Below are 20,557 nucleotides of genomic sequence, written 5' to 3'. Positions count from 1 at the left end.
TCTATCAAGAACATGTTTTCACCATAAAAGAGGATTTAGCAAATTATAAGGTCACTGCAGTAATGAGTATGTAGTAATGATGTACTATACTTGGAAGGAACATATGAAAAATGTTTGGTTTTATGGGGAAGAACAGACATAATCTAGCCCAGAAAAGAAAAGAAGAAAAAGAAAAGAAAAAACAATATTAAAAAACAGGATATCTATATATTTGATAGTTTTTATGGAGAAGATAAATGAAAAATAGAGAAAGTATCAATTATTCTATGTAGGTAACTTTCTTGCATGACTGTGATCCTTCCAAAATGTATTTGATTTCCTAAAACACACACAATTTCCTCTTAAAAGCAGAAATTCAAAAGCTATCATTTTCATTTAGAGAAACATTCTATCTAACTACATAAAAGAACAGAGCACTTTTGAAAAATGCAGTTATAATAAAGGTAATTTATCTTTCATTTTAAGAAATCTATAAGACTGCCAAAATTGGGGACTCTTATTATTTGCATAGTACATAGGGTAAGTTACTGAGAAAACATAGTATTAGAAAAATCTTTCATAATCTCCATATTAAGATTGGATAGAAGAAAAAATATGTTCCAAAACACCTTTTAAAATCCTGTCTTCATTCAGCTCAGAGCTGCACACTTCCCAGATAACTTCAAGTACTGAACAAAATTAATTTCTACTACTGGGTAGTCATATGAACTGCATTTAATTTTAGTATTTAATTTTATTTCTAAGAATACATGTAAATCAAATTCAATTAAAAACAAAAGGGTTGGCTTTTTTTCTCTAATGACCCAAGTAGGACTGGGCATAAAAAAAATCATTCAGGAACTTCATTCTAGACACAATTTTTTTAAAAAAAAAAACCTGCATATTTTAATTTCTTTCACTTTTTAACTCACTTTTAAAATTAGCCTACAAACTTTCCAGTTGAAAATAAAGACAGTTAACGTTTAGACTTGCTTAAAAAAAAATACCAAGACTTTCTCTAAAACCTAATTAACTGTGTTCTACCCTGGAGCTTGGCATACATATATTTGGGGTGCTGGGACACTCCAACAAAAAGAAAAATGAACAGCCTTAATTTCCTTGCCAAATGCTGGAAAGGTCATAAAGAAAGTAAGTTCAAGCATATACTACAAATATATTGTAGTCAATTTCTCCCTGCCAACAATGACTTTTAAATTTGACATTATATATTTTCTCAAGAAATACAGTGTAGTCTTATATTTGTGCCCTTAACCTTAGACTGAGATGGTTTACTAAGCAATTATTACTTCTAATAGGAATCAGTAAGTTACAATTTAGGCCCATGAATATCATCATTTCCTGAAATTCACTTTGCAATTGTAATACTGAATGGGTAGCTGGCAAACCCTGTACTCTAGCGCAAAATATACTCAGGCTGTCCTACCCTTGATAACTGGTGAATGATTAATTTGCTACTCCCTCAAAGCTTTCTGATTTCTGATCATTCCCATTCCATAATATGCTACCTGTACAGCAATTTTATCATTAGTGCAATTGCAGCTGTGCTGAACTGTCCATCAGTGGTTTCCTCTGATGAATTACCTGGCTTCACAGAGAATATTATGCAAAGCAAAGACAAATTATTTCCCCCAAAGAGAGGGAGAAAACATTGTTCGATGAACAAGTTTAATTTTCTCTCAGTCAATTCTTAATAGTTGCCACTTCACTGCAGAGTTTAAGGCAAACACTGTTTGATAGAGATCCGTATTTTGAAATCAAGACTTAACATTCCAGTTCCAAAGTTCTTTCCACAAGTGAATGAAGTACACTTCAAAAATTATACATGTTGCTCTTAATAAAAGCAAGATTTAAAAAAAAAAGAGTGAATGGTTGTCTTTTCATTGTTCCCAATTAATTTCAGATTCTTATATTTTAGAGCTATATTCGGTGTAGTCCCCACACACTGTAACAATAACCACCCTAGAACAAACAAACTTCCCATAGAACGAATGTTACTTACCATGATCATTCAGTCAAAGTGTCTACATTTGCTAAGCAATTCTTAGACAGCTTTATAAAATCAGCATTTTGCTGTTCAATTTGTTGCTCACCAATTGAGAATGGCAGAGGATTGTACTCATTCATTAAATCCTATATAAATATATCTTGGAAATTTAGACCACGTAACTCTCCTGCTGCATCATGGACTAGCCCTTACTTGTGAATTTACTTTGTTTTTTCTTGCTATGTGTTTTCTGTTAATCTCCAGTACGCTGAAAAGGTTTGAAGAAAATTATGTAAATCCTACAATACTTGTTAAAACATGGTCCAAAATGGATGAAGAACATGCCGGATTTCAACAGCAGAGTTATGCATTTAATTGCTACACTCCATAGAATTTAACAATGCTTCATTTTCAGTAGTTCGATCCTTTGTTTCTCTTTTTAACCTAGGATTTTGCAAGGAGTAAAAACTACAAAGTTCCTTCAGAAATCATCATACAGACTTACAAAAAAAAAAACCTCTTACCTTCTGTTAGGGCTAAAAGACAGATACGAAAAAGGAGGCATTTTGATCATATCCACAACAAATACTACGTCAAATCTAAAAAAACAAAAAAACAAAAAAGCGGGCACACTTACCTCTTGTTTCAGAGTTCCATGTTCTGAAATAAATGTAAAAATTGGCATGGTCAGTGACAGAACGCTCACACTGTACAACAGTAATCCCTAGCTCTGGGATACAGTGAGAGTACACAGAACGACTTTGTTTTGCTAGCTGATAACCTGTTTTATGCTCCAACAACCCTGAGGCTCAGCTAGTTATTTTGCAACTGTGTTTACTTTTATTGGCTCAAGTCAGGCAGCACTGAACAGCTATAAAAAGTGCTGGGTTTATGCTTAACTCCATGACACATAGCTTTCTGAACCAATAGATTGCCTAAAATCTCTGAAACACTCTGAAGTCTGCAGAAACTTACAGAGGTGAACTTTTTCCAGTTTTAAAAGTATACAGTGATTTGAATCCTGACTTTAGCAGTTTCTTCTCCCCAAAAAACTATATCCAGAATATATTATTATTTGTCTAGTATTATTGTTGCATTATATTTATTGATTTCTCATTCTGATGTATGACTTGTATGGAGTTTTTTCATTACACAAGGTGCTTATATGTTGTCCACATATCTCTGATCGACAAAACATACCAAATCCTAGTCTGTCTTAAGCCAAATATTGAAAGAGCTTTGGACTGATCCACGCATATATGACAATCACTGTCTTAGACAGTAGATTCAGTAAGTGATTGGACACGTGAATGAGACATTACAAAACTTGTTCTATAAACAGAACGTTCATATTTCTTCTTTTAACTTCAAAAATACTAATCCAGATCAACCAGCTGGATAAGCTGTGAACATTCAAGAACACTCATTTGCATTTATCAAATTATAGTTTTTCTCTAAGGGAATCCTGATTTGATATGGGGGGAAGAAGGATTTAAGTTATTGCCGAGATCCTCCAGTCATAATTCTGATCCAGAAAGGCTTTTTTATATCCTAGCCACAATTTGTTTTAATCTGAGCCAATTCACTACATTCATTTTGAATCATCAAATTTTGAATCAAGAATGATAAGAAATCATGTGATAGATATGTATGTATGATTTAGTCACTGCAGATAGCTATGTGGATGGATAGATAGATAATCAAAAGGAAGCTACTGGAATTAAAATATTGCAGATTTTTTTTTATAAAAGAAGAAAACAGAACAAGCAGTGTTCTGCATGATATATTCTGAAATGCAATATTAAAAATGTAGAGGAACCACAAAGCAAAATATGAAGTTCATATTTGTGAATATTTCTTACAGAATCAAACTGAAAACAATCATAATTAATATTACAAAATAAAAATAATCAAGCTCTTAAAAGATCATGAAATGGTGCTTAGCTCTCTCTCTCCTTTTTTTAGAAAATACAGCCCTATTATACTATGATAAAACTGGTTACTTCACAAGAAGATATATCCCTTAAGAATAAGAGGAAAAAGAGAGAGCGCTGAATTATATATGCATCATAAAATGGCTTATGAGCAATGAACTTCAAATTAGAACATTTTAATATGCACTCAAAGTAACACACAATTCAAGACATGAGTGGACATGCCCTCTATTTTATTTGAATAGCTTCTCATGACATGAAATATGATTCTAATTTGACAAGAGAGATGTTGTAATGCACAAGCTAGGATTGTTTAATTTTAGGCAGTTATCCAGGAATTTCTTCTCTCCATTGCACAACTGAAAAACCGACCCCAAATAGACTATTATACAAAATGGTTTTAAGAACCTACACATCTTGTTGGTGCATCCCACCACTGATGTGTGAAAAATGGGTCTTATGTCTACAGGAAGATCGTAATAAGAGAATATCATGTGACAAAATTCACTACAGTATCTTCTTATGAACACAAGTCAATGAAACAAAATATATGCATCTATAGCATTACTATATAAACGCAGCCTAACATGCAGCAGTTCTTTGTTGCACATATATATTACAGAAACAATTGTACTCAGATTGGCTATGGACCACTCCACAAACAGTTGAAATGTTTGTAGACTTATGGCAGACTACAGTCCCTGAAGCAAATGGGATGGCATTAAAAAAACAGAGATCAGCCATCAGATAGCGAATTCTAGTCAGCACAATCTTTCCAGATAAAGGTGAGGTTGTGGGATCGCCCATTTGCACTCCAGACAGCTGTTCCTCATGAGCAGGCTGTAGGAACTGTCAGCATAAGCTGATGAGTTGAGTGTCTAGGAGTCAAAAGATTTCAATCAAGCTCACAGCCATAATGCAAACTATATGAACACAAGGTTCACACAAACTTCGCTTTCTTAATTTTTTTTGGGGGGGATATAATTAATTTATAGTTAAAGAGAGCTATTCTGATTAGAAGGATAAAAGAATCAAACCTGGGAAGCCAACAATCTTGCATGTGTTTGTTTTTTTTAAGTGGGCTTTTCCCTGCTGCTGAGAATCAAACTGATTTTCAATAAAAGGTTGCTAACATGATATATTCCTTTTCAGATCCATACACTTCATTGCATCCTACAAAGACCTTGGCAAAATGGAGTACACATATTATGCATAAGTAGATGGAAAAAACTAGAGCGAGTGGATGAATTTATGCACTTCATTTTACTAAAGACAGGGAAATAGAGGGAGGAATTCATACAAATGCTGATAATGGGAAGTTAGTACAGGTAGTCCTTGATTTAAACAAGTCACTTAGCAACCATTCAAAGTTACAATGGACTACCTTGAGACTACTAACGACCCAGATTCAAATTTCTGATAGTTGGGGCATGGTCACATGATTGAATTTAACAACTGCAGCATTCACAGAAAAGGACATGATAGTGAGTTGGTCACCTGACTGTTTTATGACTATTACAAATTACAGCTGTGATGGACAGGCTCCATTACGATCATAAATTGAAAACTATCTGTATTCTCTTGTGAGAAATGAACATTTGTCCAAGAAGTCAAAGTGGCTTTTAATGCTTTTGCTCCTTTTCATTATAAAGAATTGAGAATTGGGGCACATCAGGAGAAATATAAATATAGAGACTTCCGCTGGTAACGCAGGCTTCGTGGACGTTCCTTTGGGATCGTCTGCCCTGGGTTTTGTCAAACCGTCCCTGACAGCGTAAATGGGCTGTCAAACGGTTTGGAATTCTCTCCCCCGGGAGAAGGGGGAGGGAAGAGTGGTCAGGTTTGGGTAGAGCTCCCCGGGAGCCCCTGGAATTTAACCAGGGGATCGAAGGGTGAGAGCTCCCCTTTAGCCTGACGAAGCTCCGTGCCCAGGTTGCTTCTGTTTATACAGAACGAGAAGCTGCGACCATCTCTGTGCCAAGATTTATTTTTAAAGAGAACTCAACACAGACAGAACAAAGTAGGAGGACTAGCAAGAATTTGCAAGTAATAAATCTTAACTTCAGCTCTTCCTCTCTTCCAAAGAGGAAGCCTACAGAAAAGGTGATAAAATGCTGTACAATCAGGCCAGAAATGCACTAACAAGGGAGATAAGAGCAGCAAAAAGAAGCTACTCTGAAAAGCTAAAGAATCAATTTTCAGCAAATGAACCAGCAAACATGTGGAAAACTCTTAAAAATATCACCGGCTATGGCAAACCTCCTTCCCAGGCTGAAGGTAATCAACAACTGGCAGATGACCTGAATGAGTTTTACTGCAGGTTTGAAAGGAAACTACAGCCACCTATCTCCACAACCCCCATCTCAGACACACCAACAACAGCCAAGCCTCCTACAACTGACCCCATTTCATTGGGTTCACAACCCCTAGTGATCACAGAAAAGGAAGTGCAGGACCTATTTCACAGACAAAAGCCAGGAAAAGCTCCAGGCCCAGACAAGATAACTCCTTCTTGCTTAAAAGTCTGTGCTGACCAATTGGCCCCCATCTTCACCCATATTTTCAATAAATCACTAGAGATGTGCTATGTTCCTTCTTGCTTCAAACGCTCTACCATCATCCCAGTGCCAAGAAGCCCACCATCAAGGAACTGAATGACTACAGACCAGTTGCTCTAACATCTGTAGTCATGAAAACCTTTGAAAGGCTAGTGCTTTCCTACCTGAAAACCATCACGAATCCGCTCTTAGACCCCTTGCAATTTGCATACCGAGCAAATAGATCAACAGATGATGCTGTTAATATGGCTCTGCACTACATCCTACAACATCTTGAGTCTCCAAAGACCTATGCAAGGGTCCTTTTTGTAGACTTTAGTTCAGCATTCAATACCATCATTCCAGACATTCTTCTAACTAAGCTAAACCAGCTACAGGTACCGGAACAGACTTGTAAGTGGATCACAAGCTTCCTAACAAACAGGAAGCAGCAGGTGAAGCTAAGCAAGATCACATCAAATACCTGTACAATTAGCACAGGGGCCCCCAAGGCTGTGTGCTCTCCCCACTTCTCTTCTCTCTGTATACCAATGACTGCATCTCCAATGATCCATTTGTTAAGCTACTGAAGTTCGCAGATGACACAACAGTGATTGGTCTCATTCGAGACAATGACGAATCCGCATATAGACGAGAGGTCGAACGACTAGCCTTGTGGTGCAACCAAAACAATCTGGAACTGAACACACTCAAAACCGTAGAAATGGTGGTAGACTTTAGGAAAACCCTTCCATACTTCCACCTCTCACAATACTTGACAACACAGTATCAACAGTAGAAACCTTCAAATTTCTGGGTTCTATCATATCGCAAGATCTCAAATGGACAGCTAACATCAAAACATCATCAAAATAGGACAACAAAGAATGTTCTTCCTGCGCCAACTCAGTAAGCTCAAACTGCCCAAGGAGCTGCTGATCCAATTCTACAGAGGAATTATTGAGTCTGTCATTTGCACCTCTATAACTGTCTGGTTCGGTTCTGCAACCCAACAAGAAAACACAGACTTCAGAGGATAATTAGAACTGCAGAAAAATAATTGCTACCAACTTGCCTTCCATTGAGGACCTGTATACTGCACGAATCAAGAAGAGGGCCGTGAAAATATTTGCAGATCCTCGTGATCCTGGACATAAACTGTTTCAACTCCTACCTCAAAACGACGCTATAGAGCACTGCACACCAGAACAACTAGACACAAGAACAGTTTTTTCCCGAAGGCCATCACTCTGCTAAACAAATAATTCCCTCAACACTCTCAGACTATTTACTGAATCTGCACTACTATTACCGTATATACTCGAATATAAGCCGAGGTCCCAATTTTACCCCAAAAACTGGGGTGAACTGGGACTCAGTATAAGCCGAGGTGGGAAATGAGGCATTACGTCGGGAAACCCTCCTCCTCAGCCGAGAAGGCTGGCAGCTCCCGCCCGCCTCTCACTGCACCGGCAGGGCTTGCTAATGCAAAAGCCCGCCAAGTTTGCGCCATCCGGTATAATGTGAAAAAAAAAAAAAAACAGAGATACTGCATATCCGAGGACGTTTTCAGCACAAAAACGTGCTGAAAACTCGGCTTATACTCGAGTATATACGGTAATCGTTTCATAGTTCCCATCACCAATCTCTTTCCACTTATGACTGTATGACTATAACTTGTTGCTGGCAATCCTTATGATTTATATTGATATATTGATCATCAATTGTGTTGTAAATGTTGTACCTTGATGAACGTATCTTCTTTTATGTACACTGAGAGCATATGCACCAAGACAAATTCCTTGTGTGTCCAATCACACTTGGCCAATAAAATTCTATTCTATTCTATTCTATTCTAAATAGCTTTCCTTTGAACTAACTTTCAACTTGAGTGGATTTAAAATGGTGTTTGCAATATACAAAGGAAAGTGAAACTATAAAAGGACAAAGGAAGAGAAGAACATAACAAGCTACTTTTTAAATGGAATGAATAAGAACTGTTAATGATTTTTTCTTTTACCTTTTCTTTATCACAATGTTTAAGAAGAAAAGTTTATTGAATTTTTTTCTTTTGGTAGATTTTACAGTTTAAGAATGGCTCTTAAGCAAACAGAACTAACTACTAAAATCTTGGAAACTTCTTCACTTCAAATATGGATTTTTTTTTTTATAGGAACTTTTGGAGGCTCATCTTTTCTTAATAAGTTTTTAAACAAGAGATTTTTACACCAATATATTAAAGATTGGAAATTCTTTATTGTTAGATGTTAAGCTGATTGGTGAGCAGATGGTGGAAAATGTGTAAGATAGAAGACAAGGGGAAGGAGAATGCTTAAGATGTGATTTTGATGGTATTTTTTTTAATATATATATATAGGGTTTAATTTTTACAACTGACTTATTTTGGGTATAAGGTGTTACTATTTGATATATGTGAGGTATAAAGGAATGGGAAGATGGAATATTGTTTAACTTTTGGAGGACAGATAGAAAAATTTATGGATGTAATGTTGGTATTTGGTTAAATAGAATTTAATTGTTATAATTGATATATTTTGGATATAAGTTATAATTTTAATAATGTTATTTGACAGATGTAAGGTAAATTGAAGAAATATTAATATTAGCAATGTTATTTGATTTATGTAAGTGATATTAAAGATATGAGAAGATAGAATATTGTTTATTTTTGGAGATTGGATAAAATTTAAGAATTTAAGCTGGAAATATGAATTATATTTGGGAGACTGTTTAAGGAAGAAAGGTATATTATAAAAGAATTTCTGATGAATACTGGAAGATGGAATATCGTTTGGTCTTGATCGATGAAGATTGGATATTAAAACTATAAGATTCTGAAGACTTCAGGAGTGGAATGGATTGATATATATTTGGTGTTAATTGATGAAGATTGGATATTAAAACTATGTATTTTATTGATGAACTGGAAATACTAATTTAATTGGAAGATTCTGAAGATTTTAGGAGTGGAATGGACTGATATATAATGGACTGGAAGAAGAATGTACTTTTTTGTTTCTGGAAGGGGAGTTAAGGTCTTAGAGAGAGGAGTGACTATGGATTATGACTTATGTTGTATTTTAATTTATGATTGTTAATCTTATACCCTGTACTTTGTTCTGGGAAGTCTCGGGGGGTGGGAGGGGGGAGGGGGGGGGGGGGGGGGGAAGATGAAGGATCAATGTAAAGGAATGATTGAAGATATGTAATTAAGAAATAGAAATAATTTGAAATGAAATCTGGGCTGCTCAGCTGCCATTTCAGAAGGGAATGGAAAGGAGAGGAGAGAGTGAAGGAAGAAAGTAGGTAGGAAAGAGAGAGGTAGAAAAGGGGAAAGGAGAGGAAGAAGAAAGGGGAAAGAGAGAGGGTTAGAAAGGGTGGAAGAGAAGAGTAGGGAAGGAGGAGAGGATGTAGAAAAGCGAAGGAGAGGAAGGATGAAGAAAGTAGAAGAAAGTAGAGAAGGGAGGAGGAAAGGTTTGTTAAGGAAGGAAGTGGTAGCTGGGCAGGTCCGAATAAGTAACAAATGAAAGTTAATGACTAATGTTGAATAAGAGACTGTATATTGAATAGGTTGTTGGAAAATGGAAATAAAACTTTTTTACTAAAAAAAAAAAAAAGGAGAAATATAAATATAAACTGAATGCTGTGGAAATAGGAAACGAAAGTGCATGTGGTAAAACGAAACAACATAGGATCAAGAAGAAAGGATGCAAAATGAATGAGGTTGTCATTATGTTGAGGGTGAGACCCTGAGTGAGTATGGTTTGGTCTTGGTTTGGTCTCACAGGGTTAAAGAGTGAGGATTCAAAGACCTGAGAAATTTGTGGCCAAATGGAGTTACTGGGATCCTGCAAAACAGACTCTTTAAAAACAAAAAGACACTGAATTGTCACAGGGACAGAGTGGAAACAAATATGGTTTTCAAGGGAGAAAGATGTGGAACAGTATTGGCAATGTTTAAGATGTATGGACTTCAACTCCCAGAATTCCCCAGCTAATTCTGGGAGTTGAAGTCCACACATCTTAAAGTTGCTAAGTTTCAGAAGCATGAGTGTGAAAGGATAGAGCAAATAGAGTTTGTGCAAATTATATTTAATTAAATTGCCTTTTCTTTTATTTTCTTACCTCACACCTTGAATTTTGCTTGCTTACTGCCTTCTTATTTCATGTTTGCATATTGTTGTTTACGCTAAAAAAAATGGTATGCTGGATATGTTCCTTTTTTTAAATTTAATTTTATTTGTTTGGTATCCATAGCATTTTTCAAACTTGTATTTTTAGGTCTTGTTTCACATGAAAAAGCTGCTGACTTCTGCTTTAAAAATATACCTAAATATGTAAAACCTAAACGCAAAAAAAACCCTAAATATGTAAAATCTAAATGCAATATATGTGCACACTCATAATAAATTATGAGAAGTTACATCTGTCTGCTGGAAAAATTCAAATTTACCTTTGCATAAAAGGTAAAATCAAAAAGCTAAAAGTCAAAAGAGCTGAGTGTTTTTCCATAATTTTTGTTAAGTATTCTTTGAAAAAAAGGCAAAGGGATTGGTGTAACACTTTCCCCTAGGACCGCTAGTTCCTATTCTTTTTTAGCATAATTACTATTCCATTTCCAGTTAAATTATCTGCAGTTTACTATTGATCTAATATAGTAATGACTTTACAAGATTAAATTTTAACAAGGTACAATTTAGGCAATCAGGTCTAAGCTATGCTCATTGAAGGTGTCCAGGTGTTGCCATTCAGTTTAATTCCATTAACTTAAAAAAGTATTCACAGTCACACCCTATGCAGTCTTCAGATCTGCTGACTTCTGTGCTTATATAAATGTTTTTCTGGAAGGAAATCAAAATCTGTCTTGCTAACACAGAACACAGGTGTGATTAAACAGTGCTAATTAAGATTTTTTTAACTTCCCCTTTGCAGGCAGTTATGTCATTTATATTTATAAAATAATGATCACTGTTAGGAGGTCAAGTTACTTTTTTCAGGAGTGAGACCAATAAGCAGAGATCAAAACAGAAATCTATTAGTCCTTTAGACAGTAGTAACAGTAAAAGAGTTGGAAGAGACCTTGGAGGTCATCTAGTCCAACCCACTGCTCATGCAGGAGATCTGTACTAGGATTATATTTAATTAAATTGCCTTTTCTTTTATTTTCTTACCTCACACCTTGAATTTTGCTTGCTTACTGCCTTCTTATTTCATGTTTGCATATTGTTGTTTACGCTAAAAAAATGGTATGCTGGATATGTTCCTTTTTTTAAATTTAATTTTATTTGTTTGGTATCCATAGCCTTTTTCAAACTTGTATTTTTAGGTCTTGTTCCACATGAAAAAGCTGCTGACTTCTGCTTTAAAAATATACCTAAATATGTAAAACCTAAACGCAAAAAAAAACCTAAATATGTAAAATCTAAATGCAATATATGTGCACACTCATAATAAATTATGAGAAGTTACATCTGTCTGCTGGAAAAATTCAAATTTACCTTTGCATAAAAGGTAAAATCAAAAAGCTAAAAGTCAAAAGAGCTGAGTGTTTTTCCATAATTTTTGTTAAGTATTCTTTGAAAAAAAGGCAAAGGGATTGGTGTAACACTTTCCCCTAGGACCGCTAGTTCCTATTCTTTTTTAGCATAATTACTATTCCATTTCCAATTAAATTATCTGCAGTTTACTATTGATCTAATATAGTAATGACTTTACAAGATTAAATTTTAACAAGGTACAATTTAGGCAATCAGGTCTAAGCTATGCTCATTGAAGGTGTCCAGGTGTTGCCATTCAGTTTAATTCCATTAACTTAAAAAAGTATTCACAGTCACACCCTATGCAGTCTTCAGATCTGCTGACTTCTGTGCTTATATAAATGTTTTTCTGGAAGGAAATCAAAATCTGTCTTGCTAACACAGAACACAGGTGTGATTAAACAGTGCTAATTAAGGTTTTTTTAACTTCCCCTTTGCAGGCAGTTATGTCATTTATATTTATAAAATAATGATCACTGTTAGGAGGTCAAGTTACTTTTTTCAGGAGTGAGACCAATAAGCAGATGATCAAAACAGAAATCTATTAGTCCTTTAGACAGTAGTAAGAGTAAAAGAGTTGGAAGAGACCTTGGAGGTCATCTAGTCCAACCCACTGCTCATGCAGGAGATCTGTACTAGGGATTTATTTTTATTTTTATTTTTTATTTATTTTATTTATTTTATTTTATTAGATTTTTATACAGCCAAATAAAAACAGTACAATATACAAATTAAAACAAAAACTTAAAACAAACATATTTCATAAATGGCCAAAATTTAAAACAATCAATTTAAAACCCTTAAAATTCATAAATAACCCCAATTAAAATTATTTAATAAACTTTTAAGCCAGTCCCGCTTGAATAAATAAATGCGTTTTCAGCTCACGGTGAAAGGTCCGAAGGTCCGGCAATTGGCGCAAACCAGGGGGAAGTTCATTCCAAAGAGTAGGAGCTCCGACAGAGAAGGCCCTTCCCCTGGGGGCCGCCAGCCGACATAGCTTGGTGGACGGCACCCTGAGAAGACCCTCTCTGTGTAAGCGTACGGGTCGGTGGGAGGCATAAGGTAACAGCAGGCGGTCCCGTAAGTACCCGGGCCCTAAGCCATGGAGCGCTTTAAAGGTGGTAACCAAGACCTTAAAGCGCACCCGAAAGACCACAGGAAGCCAGTGCAGACTGCGCAAGAGTGGTGTTACATGGGAGCAATGTGTGGCTCCCTCTATTACCCGCGCAGCTGCATTCTGAACTAACTGGAGCCTCCGGGTGCACTTCAAGGGTAGCCCCATGTAGAGAGCATTGCAATAATCCAAACGAGAGGTGACAAGAGCGTGAGTGACTGTGCATAAGGCATCCCGGTCAAGAAAGGGGCGCAACTGGCGGACCAAGCGAACTTGGTAAAAGGCTCTCCTGGAGACGGCCGCCAAATGATCTTCAAATGACAGCCGTCCGTCCAGGAGAACACCCAAGTTGCGCACTCTTTCCATTGGGGCCAATGACTCGCCCCCAACAGTCAGCTGCAATTGCAGCTGACTGTACCGGGGTGCCGGCATCCACAGCCACTCCGTCTTGGAGGGATTGAGCTTGAGCCTGTTTCTCCCCATCCAGACCCGTACGGCTTCCAAGCACCAGGACAGCACTTCGACAGCTTCGTTGGGGTGGCCCGGGGTGGAAAAGTACAGCTGCGTGTCATCAGCATACAGATGGTAACTCACCCCAAAGCCACTGATGACCTCGCCCAGCGGCTTCATATAGATGTTGAACAGGAGAGGCGAGAGGATCGACCCCTGGGGCACCCCACAAGTAAGGCGTCTCGCGGTCGATCTCTGCCCCCCTGTCAACACTGCCTATGACCAGTCAGAAAGATAGGAGGAGAACCACCGATAAACGGTGCCTCCCACTCCCAAACCCTCCAACTGGTGCAGCAAGATACCATGGTCGATGGTATCAAAAGCCGCTGAGAGATCTAATAGGACCAGGGCAGAGGAACAACCCCTCTCCCTGGCCCTCCAGAGGTCATCCACCAGTGACCAAAGCTGTCTCCATACTATGCCCGGGCCGGAAGTCAGACTGGAACGGGTCTAGATAGACAGCTTCATCCAGGTACCGGGGAAGCTGCCATGCAACCACACTCTCTACAACTTTCGTCACAAAGCGAAGGTTGGAGACTGGACGATAATTTCCCAAAATAGCTGGATCCAGGGAAGGCTTCTTGAGGAGGGGGTCTCACCACCGCCTCTTTCAAGGCAGTGGGGAAAACCCCTTCCAACAATGAAGCATTTATAATTCCCTGGAGCCAGCCTCGTGTCACCTCCTGTGTGGCCAGCACCAACCAGGAGGGTCAGGGGTCCAGTAAACATGTAGTTGCATGTAACCTCCCCAGTAACCTGTCCACGTCCTCGAGAGCCACAGAATCAAACTCATCCCAAACAACCTCAACAAGACGCGTCTCCATCATCTCACTTGGATCATCGCAATTTTGGTCTAAACTATCCTGAAGCTGAACGATTTTATCGTATAGATAACTGTTAAACTCCTCAGCACGTCCCTGCAAGGGGTCATCCCACCCCTCCTGATGAAGGAGAGAGCGGGTCACCCGAAACAGGGCGACCGGGCGGTTATCTGTCGATGCAATGAGGGTGGAAACGTAAGAACGTTTCGCCTCCCTCAATGCCACTAGGTAGGTCTTAGAAAAAGACCTAACTAGTGTCCGATCAGCCTCAGAACGGCTAGACCTCCAGGTACTCTCTAGGCGTCTTCTCCGGAGTTTCATCTCCCTCAGCTCCTCAGAAAACCAAGGAGCCAATTGAGATCTACGCCGGGTCAGAGGCCGCAAAGACACGACACGGTCCAAAGCCCCAGCTGCGGCCCGTTCCCAGGCCGCAACCAGTTCTTCAGCCGTGCCGTGGGCAAGATCCTCAGGGAACGGCCCAAGCTCTGTCCAGAAACTCTCGGGGTCCATCAGGCACCTGGGACGGAACCAACGCATTGGCTCCATCTCCCTGCGGTGGTGAGCGGCGGTCCAAAAGTCCAGACAAAGGAGAAAATGATCTAACCATGACACAGGTTCTGTCACTAAATCTCCTATTTCCAGATCATTAAACCACTGTCCAGAGATAAAAATCAAATCTAGTGTGCCTCCTCCAGTGTGTGTAGGGCCATCAGTTACTTGAATCAGGTCCAAGGCCGTCATGGAAGCCTGGAATTCCTGGACCGCCGTTGATGACAAGCCGGCCGATGGCAAGTTGAAATCCCCCATGACCAAAAGTCTGGGAATCTCAACCGCTACCCCGGCAAGCACCTCCAGCAGCTCAGGTAGGGCTGTAGTCACGCAGCAAGGAGCCTGGTACGCGATCAACAAACCCATCTGATTCCTATGGCCCCACTTCACAACGAGGGATTCACAACCAGCTATCTGAGGCACAGTGGACTCCCTCGGCTCTAGACTTTCTTTAATCACAACCGCCACCCCTCCACCCCTACCTTGGGCCCTCGGCTGGTGGAAAGCTCGGAAACCCGGAGGGCACAGTTCAACCAGGGGTACACCCCCCTCTGTGCCCAAACAGGTCTCCGAAATGCCCGTAAAGTCCGCGGACTCCCTCTGAATAAGATCACAAATCAGGGGAGCCTTATTAACCACGGACCGGGCATTGCACAGCATCAGCTGGACCCAAGCTCTGAGGGTCTTGGCCATCCAGGGAATGAGTAAGGACTGAGGGGCCGGAGCACGTAATCGCTTTTAAACAGCGAACTCGCCTCCGCCATATCTGCCTCTCCCAGTTACCGTACAGATGGAATGACACTCTACGTTCTGAACACCCCCGTCCCCCCCGCCTTCGGACTAGATAGAGTAAGGCCGTGAGCACGTGCTGGGACTGGACATACCCTCCCTGACGGGTTTCTCCCCCTACCCGTCTCTACCCTCCCCCCCTTTAAAAAACCCCTATTTAAAAACCCCCAGAGGTTCTTCTTCATCACATGCCACCTCTCTGGGTCCCAAGACCCTTCGTTAAGGCAGGCCCTCGATAACATAGAGGGCCATTCCTGCGAGGCAGGGGAACCTCGCAGTCGTAGAAGTTCAGCAGACGAATATTTCATGAGAAATTATAAGTAACAGCAGGAAAAAAGGGACACTAAGTGCGCCACTAATGATATCGCGGTCTAAGGGCAGAGCCTGGACAGTCAGGAACCAGGCCAATAAAACGGCCGGTAATCGGACTGATAAAAGATGGAAGTTCGGCTGATGGATTCCGCCCGCTAATGCCACCGATGATAAATGCAGCAACAAATTTCACCCGCCAATGCCACCCATGACTAATGCCAAAGCCGGCCATGATTAATGCTGCCGATGCCGAAAAAGATTTCTAGCCACTGATGTCCTGCACGGCCAGAAATCAGCTGGAACCAAATTCCGCCTGTCAGAACCACCTGTATCCAGCGCCGCTGATATCCATGCCACTGATGACAGAAGCCGCCGATGTCGAGCACGGCTAGTAGGCAGCAGTCCGGCCAGGCCATTTTCAGCGGACGCTGTTCCGCGCCCCCCCAAAATGGCTGCCGCCATCCGCTACACGTCCGCGACTCCAGCCTCGTTCCCGGCAACCGAGGATCCAACGAGGCCCAAAGACCTCTCCCTCGGTTGCTGGTATGATGGAATCCGAGGCGGAGGGTTCAGGCAGCTCGGCGGTCGGCGTCTAAGGCATCTCGGCCCAGGAAAACCCTGCCTGCCGTCAACATGAAATTCAAATTGCCGCCATTCTCGCGCATGGGTAGAAGAAGAAGCTCCATTTGAACCGCTGAACTGCCGACCTTTCTGATCGACAAATTCAGTGTCCTAGCCACTGAACCACCTAGTCAGGAATGGTAGACTTTTTCTAGATTTATTAGTAGACTTTTTCTACTAACCATCTAAAGGTTGGGCAGTGAAACTTAAATCACAGCAAGCTTGAAACTTCCTTCCATATCAATTACTATTATTTATTATTTATTTATTTATTTACATTTATATCCCGCCCTTCTCCGAAGACTCAGGGCGGCTTACAATGTATAAGGCAATAGTCTCATTCTATTTGTATATTTACAAAGTCAACTTATTGCCCCCCCCAACAATCTGGGTCCTCATTTTACCTACCTTATAAAGGATGGAAGGCTGAGTCAACCTTGGGCCGGGCTTGAACCTGCAGTAATTGCAGGCTGCTGTGTTTTAATAACAGGCTTCTTTACAGCCTGAGCTACCACGGCAATAACAGAACTGGAAAGGACCTTGGAGTCCAACTCCAACCATTCTTGACAAATGGCTGTCCAATCTCTTCTTTAAAATCTCCAGTGCTGGAGCACCTACAACTGATGATGTAGGGAGGACAGCTGACTCTAGCACTCTCTGAATGTGTGGACTTCAACTCCCAGAATTCTCAGTAATGGCCATGTTGGCTGGCAAAATCTGGATCCTCCACTCAATTCATCTAGAGAGCATTAGTCTGTTTGGGGAAAGGTAGTGCAGAGAATGGGGGGGGGTTCAGCCTCATCACCAGAACATCTGTTTTGATAGCTGTATCATTACACTGAGTTATATTTTGAGCATTAACCAATTGTTTTAAAATAATGAAATGCAAGTATCTGTCTGCTTGCTAAATCCTCTGCAACACAGCAATACAAGTCTGGAACATAAATCAGTATTCTTAACTAGCAATTACCAAACAGGATGATCAGCTATAGAAGCGTGACATAGCTCCATTTTCTCAAAGCAGAAAGCAGACAGGTATAAAAACTGTCATTTTTAGGAAAGATTTTGCACACTCATAATATTTATCCTTTCTTATCTTACACAACATTAAAATGTACAGTCCTGTGATTTGCCTCATCAATTGGTCACAAAAGTTTGCAGATTTTCTCTCAAGTCCTATCATGGGTGAAATAATTAAACGATTTCTATTCAACTGCCGGAGGCAAAGATCACATGCAGATAACTTCATGGATTAATGAATAAATTATCATATTACAACATCAAAGATGCAGGATGTTCTCCTCCAATTTATTTAAAACTTCTGACCTGATTTTCTAAAATTAGAAAACTGCCCTATTTAAATGATCAAATTATGAACAGAAGACAGATTGATCTATTATTCTGTATACCTGCTGGAAGGGCTTTGTGAAAAATCTAAGTTGCCATGTTTGGCTTCAGTAATCTGAGTAGAAAATAAAAGCTTACTCAAAATTCCAAATGGCCTCCACATAAGGTTGTGAACAGTGGAGTATCTAAACCAGCATTTATGTTCCTTTAATAGTCAATCAGATGCTTTTGAGAAGATTAAAAAAAGACATAAAGGATATAATTGCTTTCTGAAACTTCACTGTCATGCCTAGAATCTACTATCAAGTGTTTTGGAAGTAGATGACCATTTATTTATTTGTATCCTGCCAGTGGTGAAATCCCAATTTTTTTACTACTGGTTCTGTGGGCGTGGCTTGATGGGCATGGTGTGGCATGGTGTGGCATGGTGGGTGTGGCTTGGTGGGCATGGCAGGGGAAGGATACTGCAAAATCCCCATTCCCTCCCCACTCCTGGGGGAAGGATATTGAAAAATCTCCATTCCCACCCCACTCTGGGATCAGTCAGAGGTGATATTTGTCAGTTCTCCAAACTGCTCAAAATTTCCGCTACCGGTTCTCCAGAACATGTCAGAACCTGCTGAATTTCACATCTGTATCCTGACTTTATTATTTTTACAAGTAACTCAAGACAAACATACCCAACACATCTTCCTCTTCCAACTTCCCCATAACAACAAACTACAAGGTGGGTTGAGCTAACAGTCTATGACTGGTTAGGTGAAAGTCACCTGGCTGACTTTCACCTGTAAGGTGGGACCAGAACTCATGGTCTCCTGTCTATGGAGATTCTCGGTCATCCAAAGGTGCTTTTTCAAGAGGCAACTAACTGGTCTTTCTGCTCTGAGCTGAAGAAGCTTCTTGGATGAGAAGTGGAATATCTTCAAAGAAAAAGCAGAAAGTCCAGTTGACTCTTGAAAAATTATGGTCTCTTGCTTTCTAGCCTGGTACCTTAACCACTAGACCAAACTGCCTCTATGATGGTGATTATAAGCTATAATTAATGGTTGCCTTCTCCAATTTATAAATTCCTCCAGGTAAACTTCTGAATACTCACAGTGACCACTCTCAACAATAATCCCCTCCAAAATTTCTTCAGTGGGAGATCAGAAAGGGGGAGCTGTAATTTGAGAAGTATAGGAAATTCTATCAGATACCTAGATCTAATTATATGATTCCTGGAAGCTCCTTACGGTATTACAGTGGCTCTTACAGTGGCTTCACAGTAAATTGCAAAAGGTACTGATTCCAAAAAGCCATTATAGCAGTATTTATAAATATATTAACACAAAAATACAATGAACACAACTTAAGGGAAATTAAGTCTTAATTAAATCTGGCAAATTTATGACCTAATTAAAGTAGAATTTCAAGCAATGCAGATGACTTACCAACTAAATTAACTCTGCAGTTGTCGAGTCTTCCCAAACATTCTTTGTGGACTCCAGCCCCACACTTTGAACATAAGTAGCCTTGATAAAAAGTTCCCCTTGAAATATAAAATAGTATTGAAATCAGAAGACATTTGGTATAATGTAACAAACATTAAAATATGAAGCAGTTCGATGTGATTGGCAAGAATGCATTCATATATATTTCCAGATGCTTATATACAGTGGTGGGATTCAAGTAATTTCACAACCGGTTCTCTGCCCTTATGATTTCTCCCAACCACCAGTTTGTCAAACTGCTCAGAAAGTTAACAACCGGTTCTCCCGAAATGGTGCAAACTGGCTGAATCCCACCACTGCTTATATAGTAATAAATCCCTGAACCCCAATAACCAGCAATGTTTTTGTTTGTTTGTTTGTTTGTTTGTTTGTTTGTTTGTTTGTTTGTTTGCAAATCTAATGGACATTGGTTACTTAAGCACGTACAGTTTTGGATCACAACAGTGTGATCATTCGGAAAAAAAATTTCTGTTCAGTATATCCAATTTTAGTGTTGATCAAATCCTGGACTTGGTATTGAGAGAAAGCTCTGGGATTTTGGGAGTGGCAACCTCAGACTCTTGATGATACCTTTAATGCCAAGAGAGAGAGAGAGAGAGATGTGTAATCACAATAAATGTGATGACTATGCAGAGGCTGCTCATCGCTCAGTGAAGTTTATTGCTGCTATATATTCAGAGCTCATGATTACTGCACTGGTGTCTTCACACATTATGGCATAACACAACTATATAATATATATGTTCATAATATTATATGTTGCTTCATGTTTAAAAACCATTGGGACATATGCAGACTATACTGTAGCTATCGTTTTTGTAGGACTTTATATTTTACAAGATATATTTTGTAGAAAAACATAGGATATTTTTCAAGTAATCTAATCATAATAGACAAGGATGTACTATTTTTCTTCCAGTCAAATGAAATCATGCTTAATTGTACCCATTTACTATTTTAATATTTTGTTCAGCCTGCTTTTTTATAG

At 39.4% G+C, this 20,557-nt stretch overlaps 1 protein-coding gene across 1 annotated transcript in view; it reads right to left on the bottom strand.

The window, feature by feature from the left end:
* The window catches only part of VAV3 (vav guanine nucleotide exchange factor 3), a 230,998-nt gene that overhangs the window by 65,555 nt on the left and 144,886 nt on the right, over window positions 1-20,557 (bottom strand). The window contains exons 17-18 of the mRNA XM_058179240.1: window positions 19,510-19,607; window positions 2,622-2,644 (exon numbers count right to left, since the gene is read on the bottom strand). Of these exons, the coding sequence (XP_058035223.1) occupies window positions 2,622-2,644; window positions 19,510-19,607 (121 nt within the window). The remainder of the gene's footprint in view (window positions 1-2,621; window positions 2,645-19,509; window positions 19,608-20,557) is intronic.

The sequence above is a fragment of the Ahaetulla prasina genome, chromosome 3 (assembly GCF_028640845.1).
Source record: "Ahaetulla prasina isolate Xishuangbanna chromosome 3, ASM2864084v1, whole genome shotgun sequence".
Lineage (NCBI taxonomy): Eukaryota > Metazoa > Chordata > Lepidosauria > Squamata > Colubridae > Ahaetulla > Ahaetulla prasina.
Note: the sequence above shows the minus strand (reverse complement) of the source record. Positions and strands in the feature narration are given on the sequence as shown.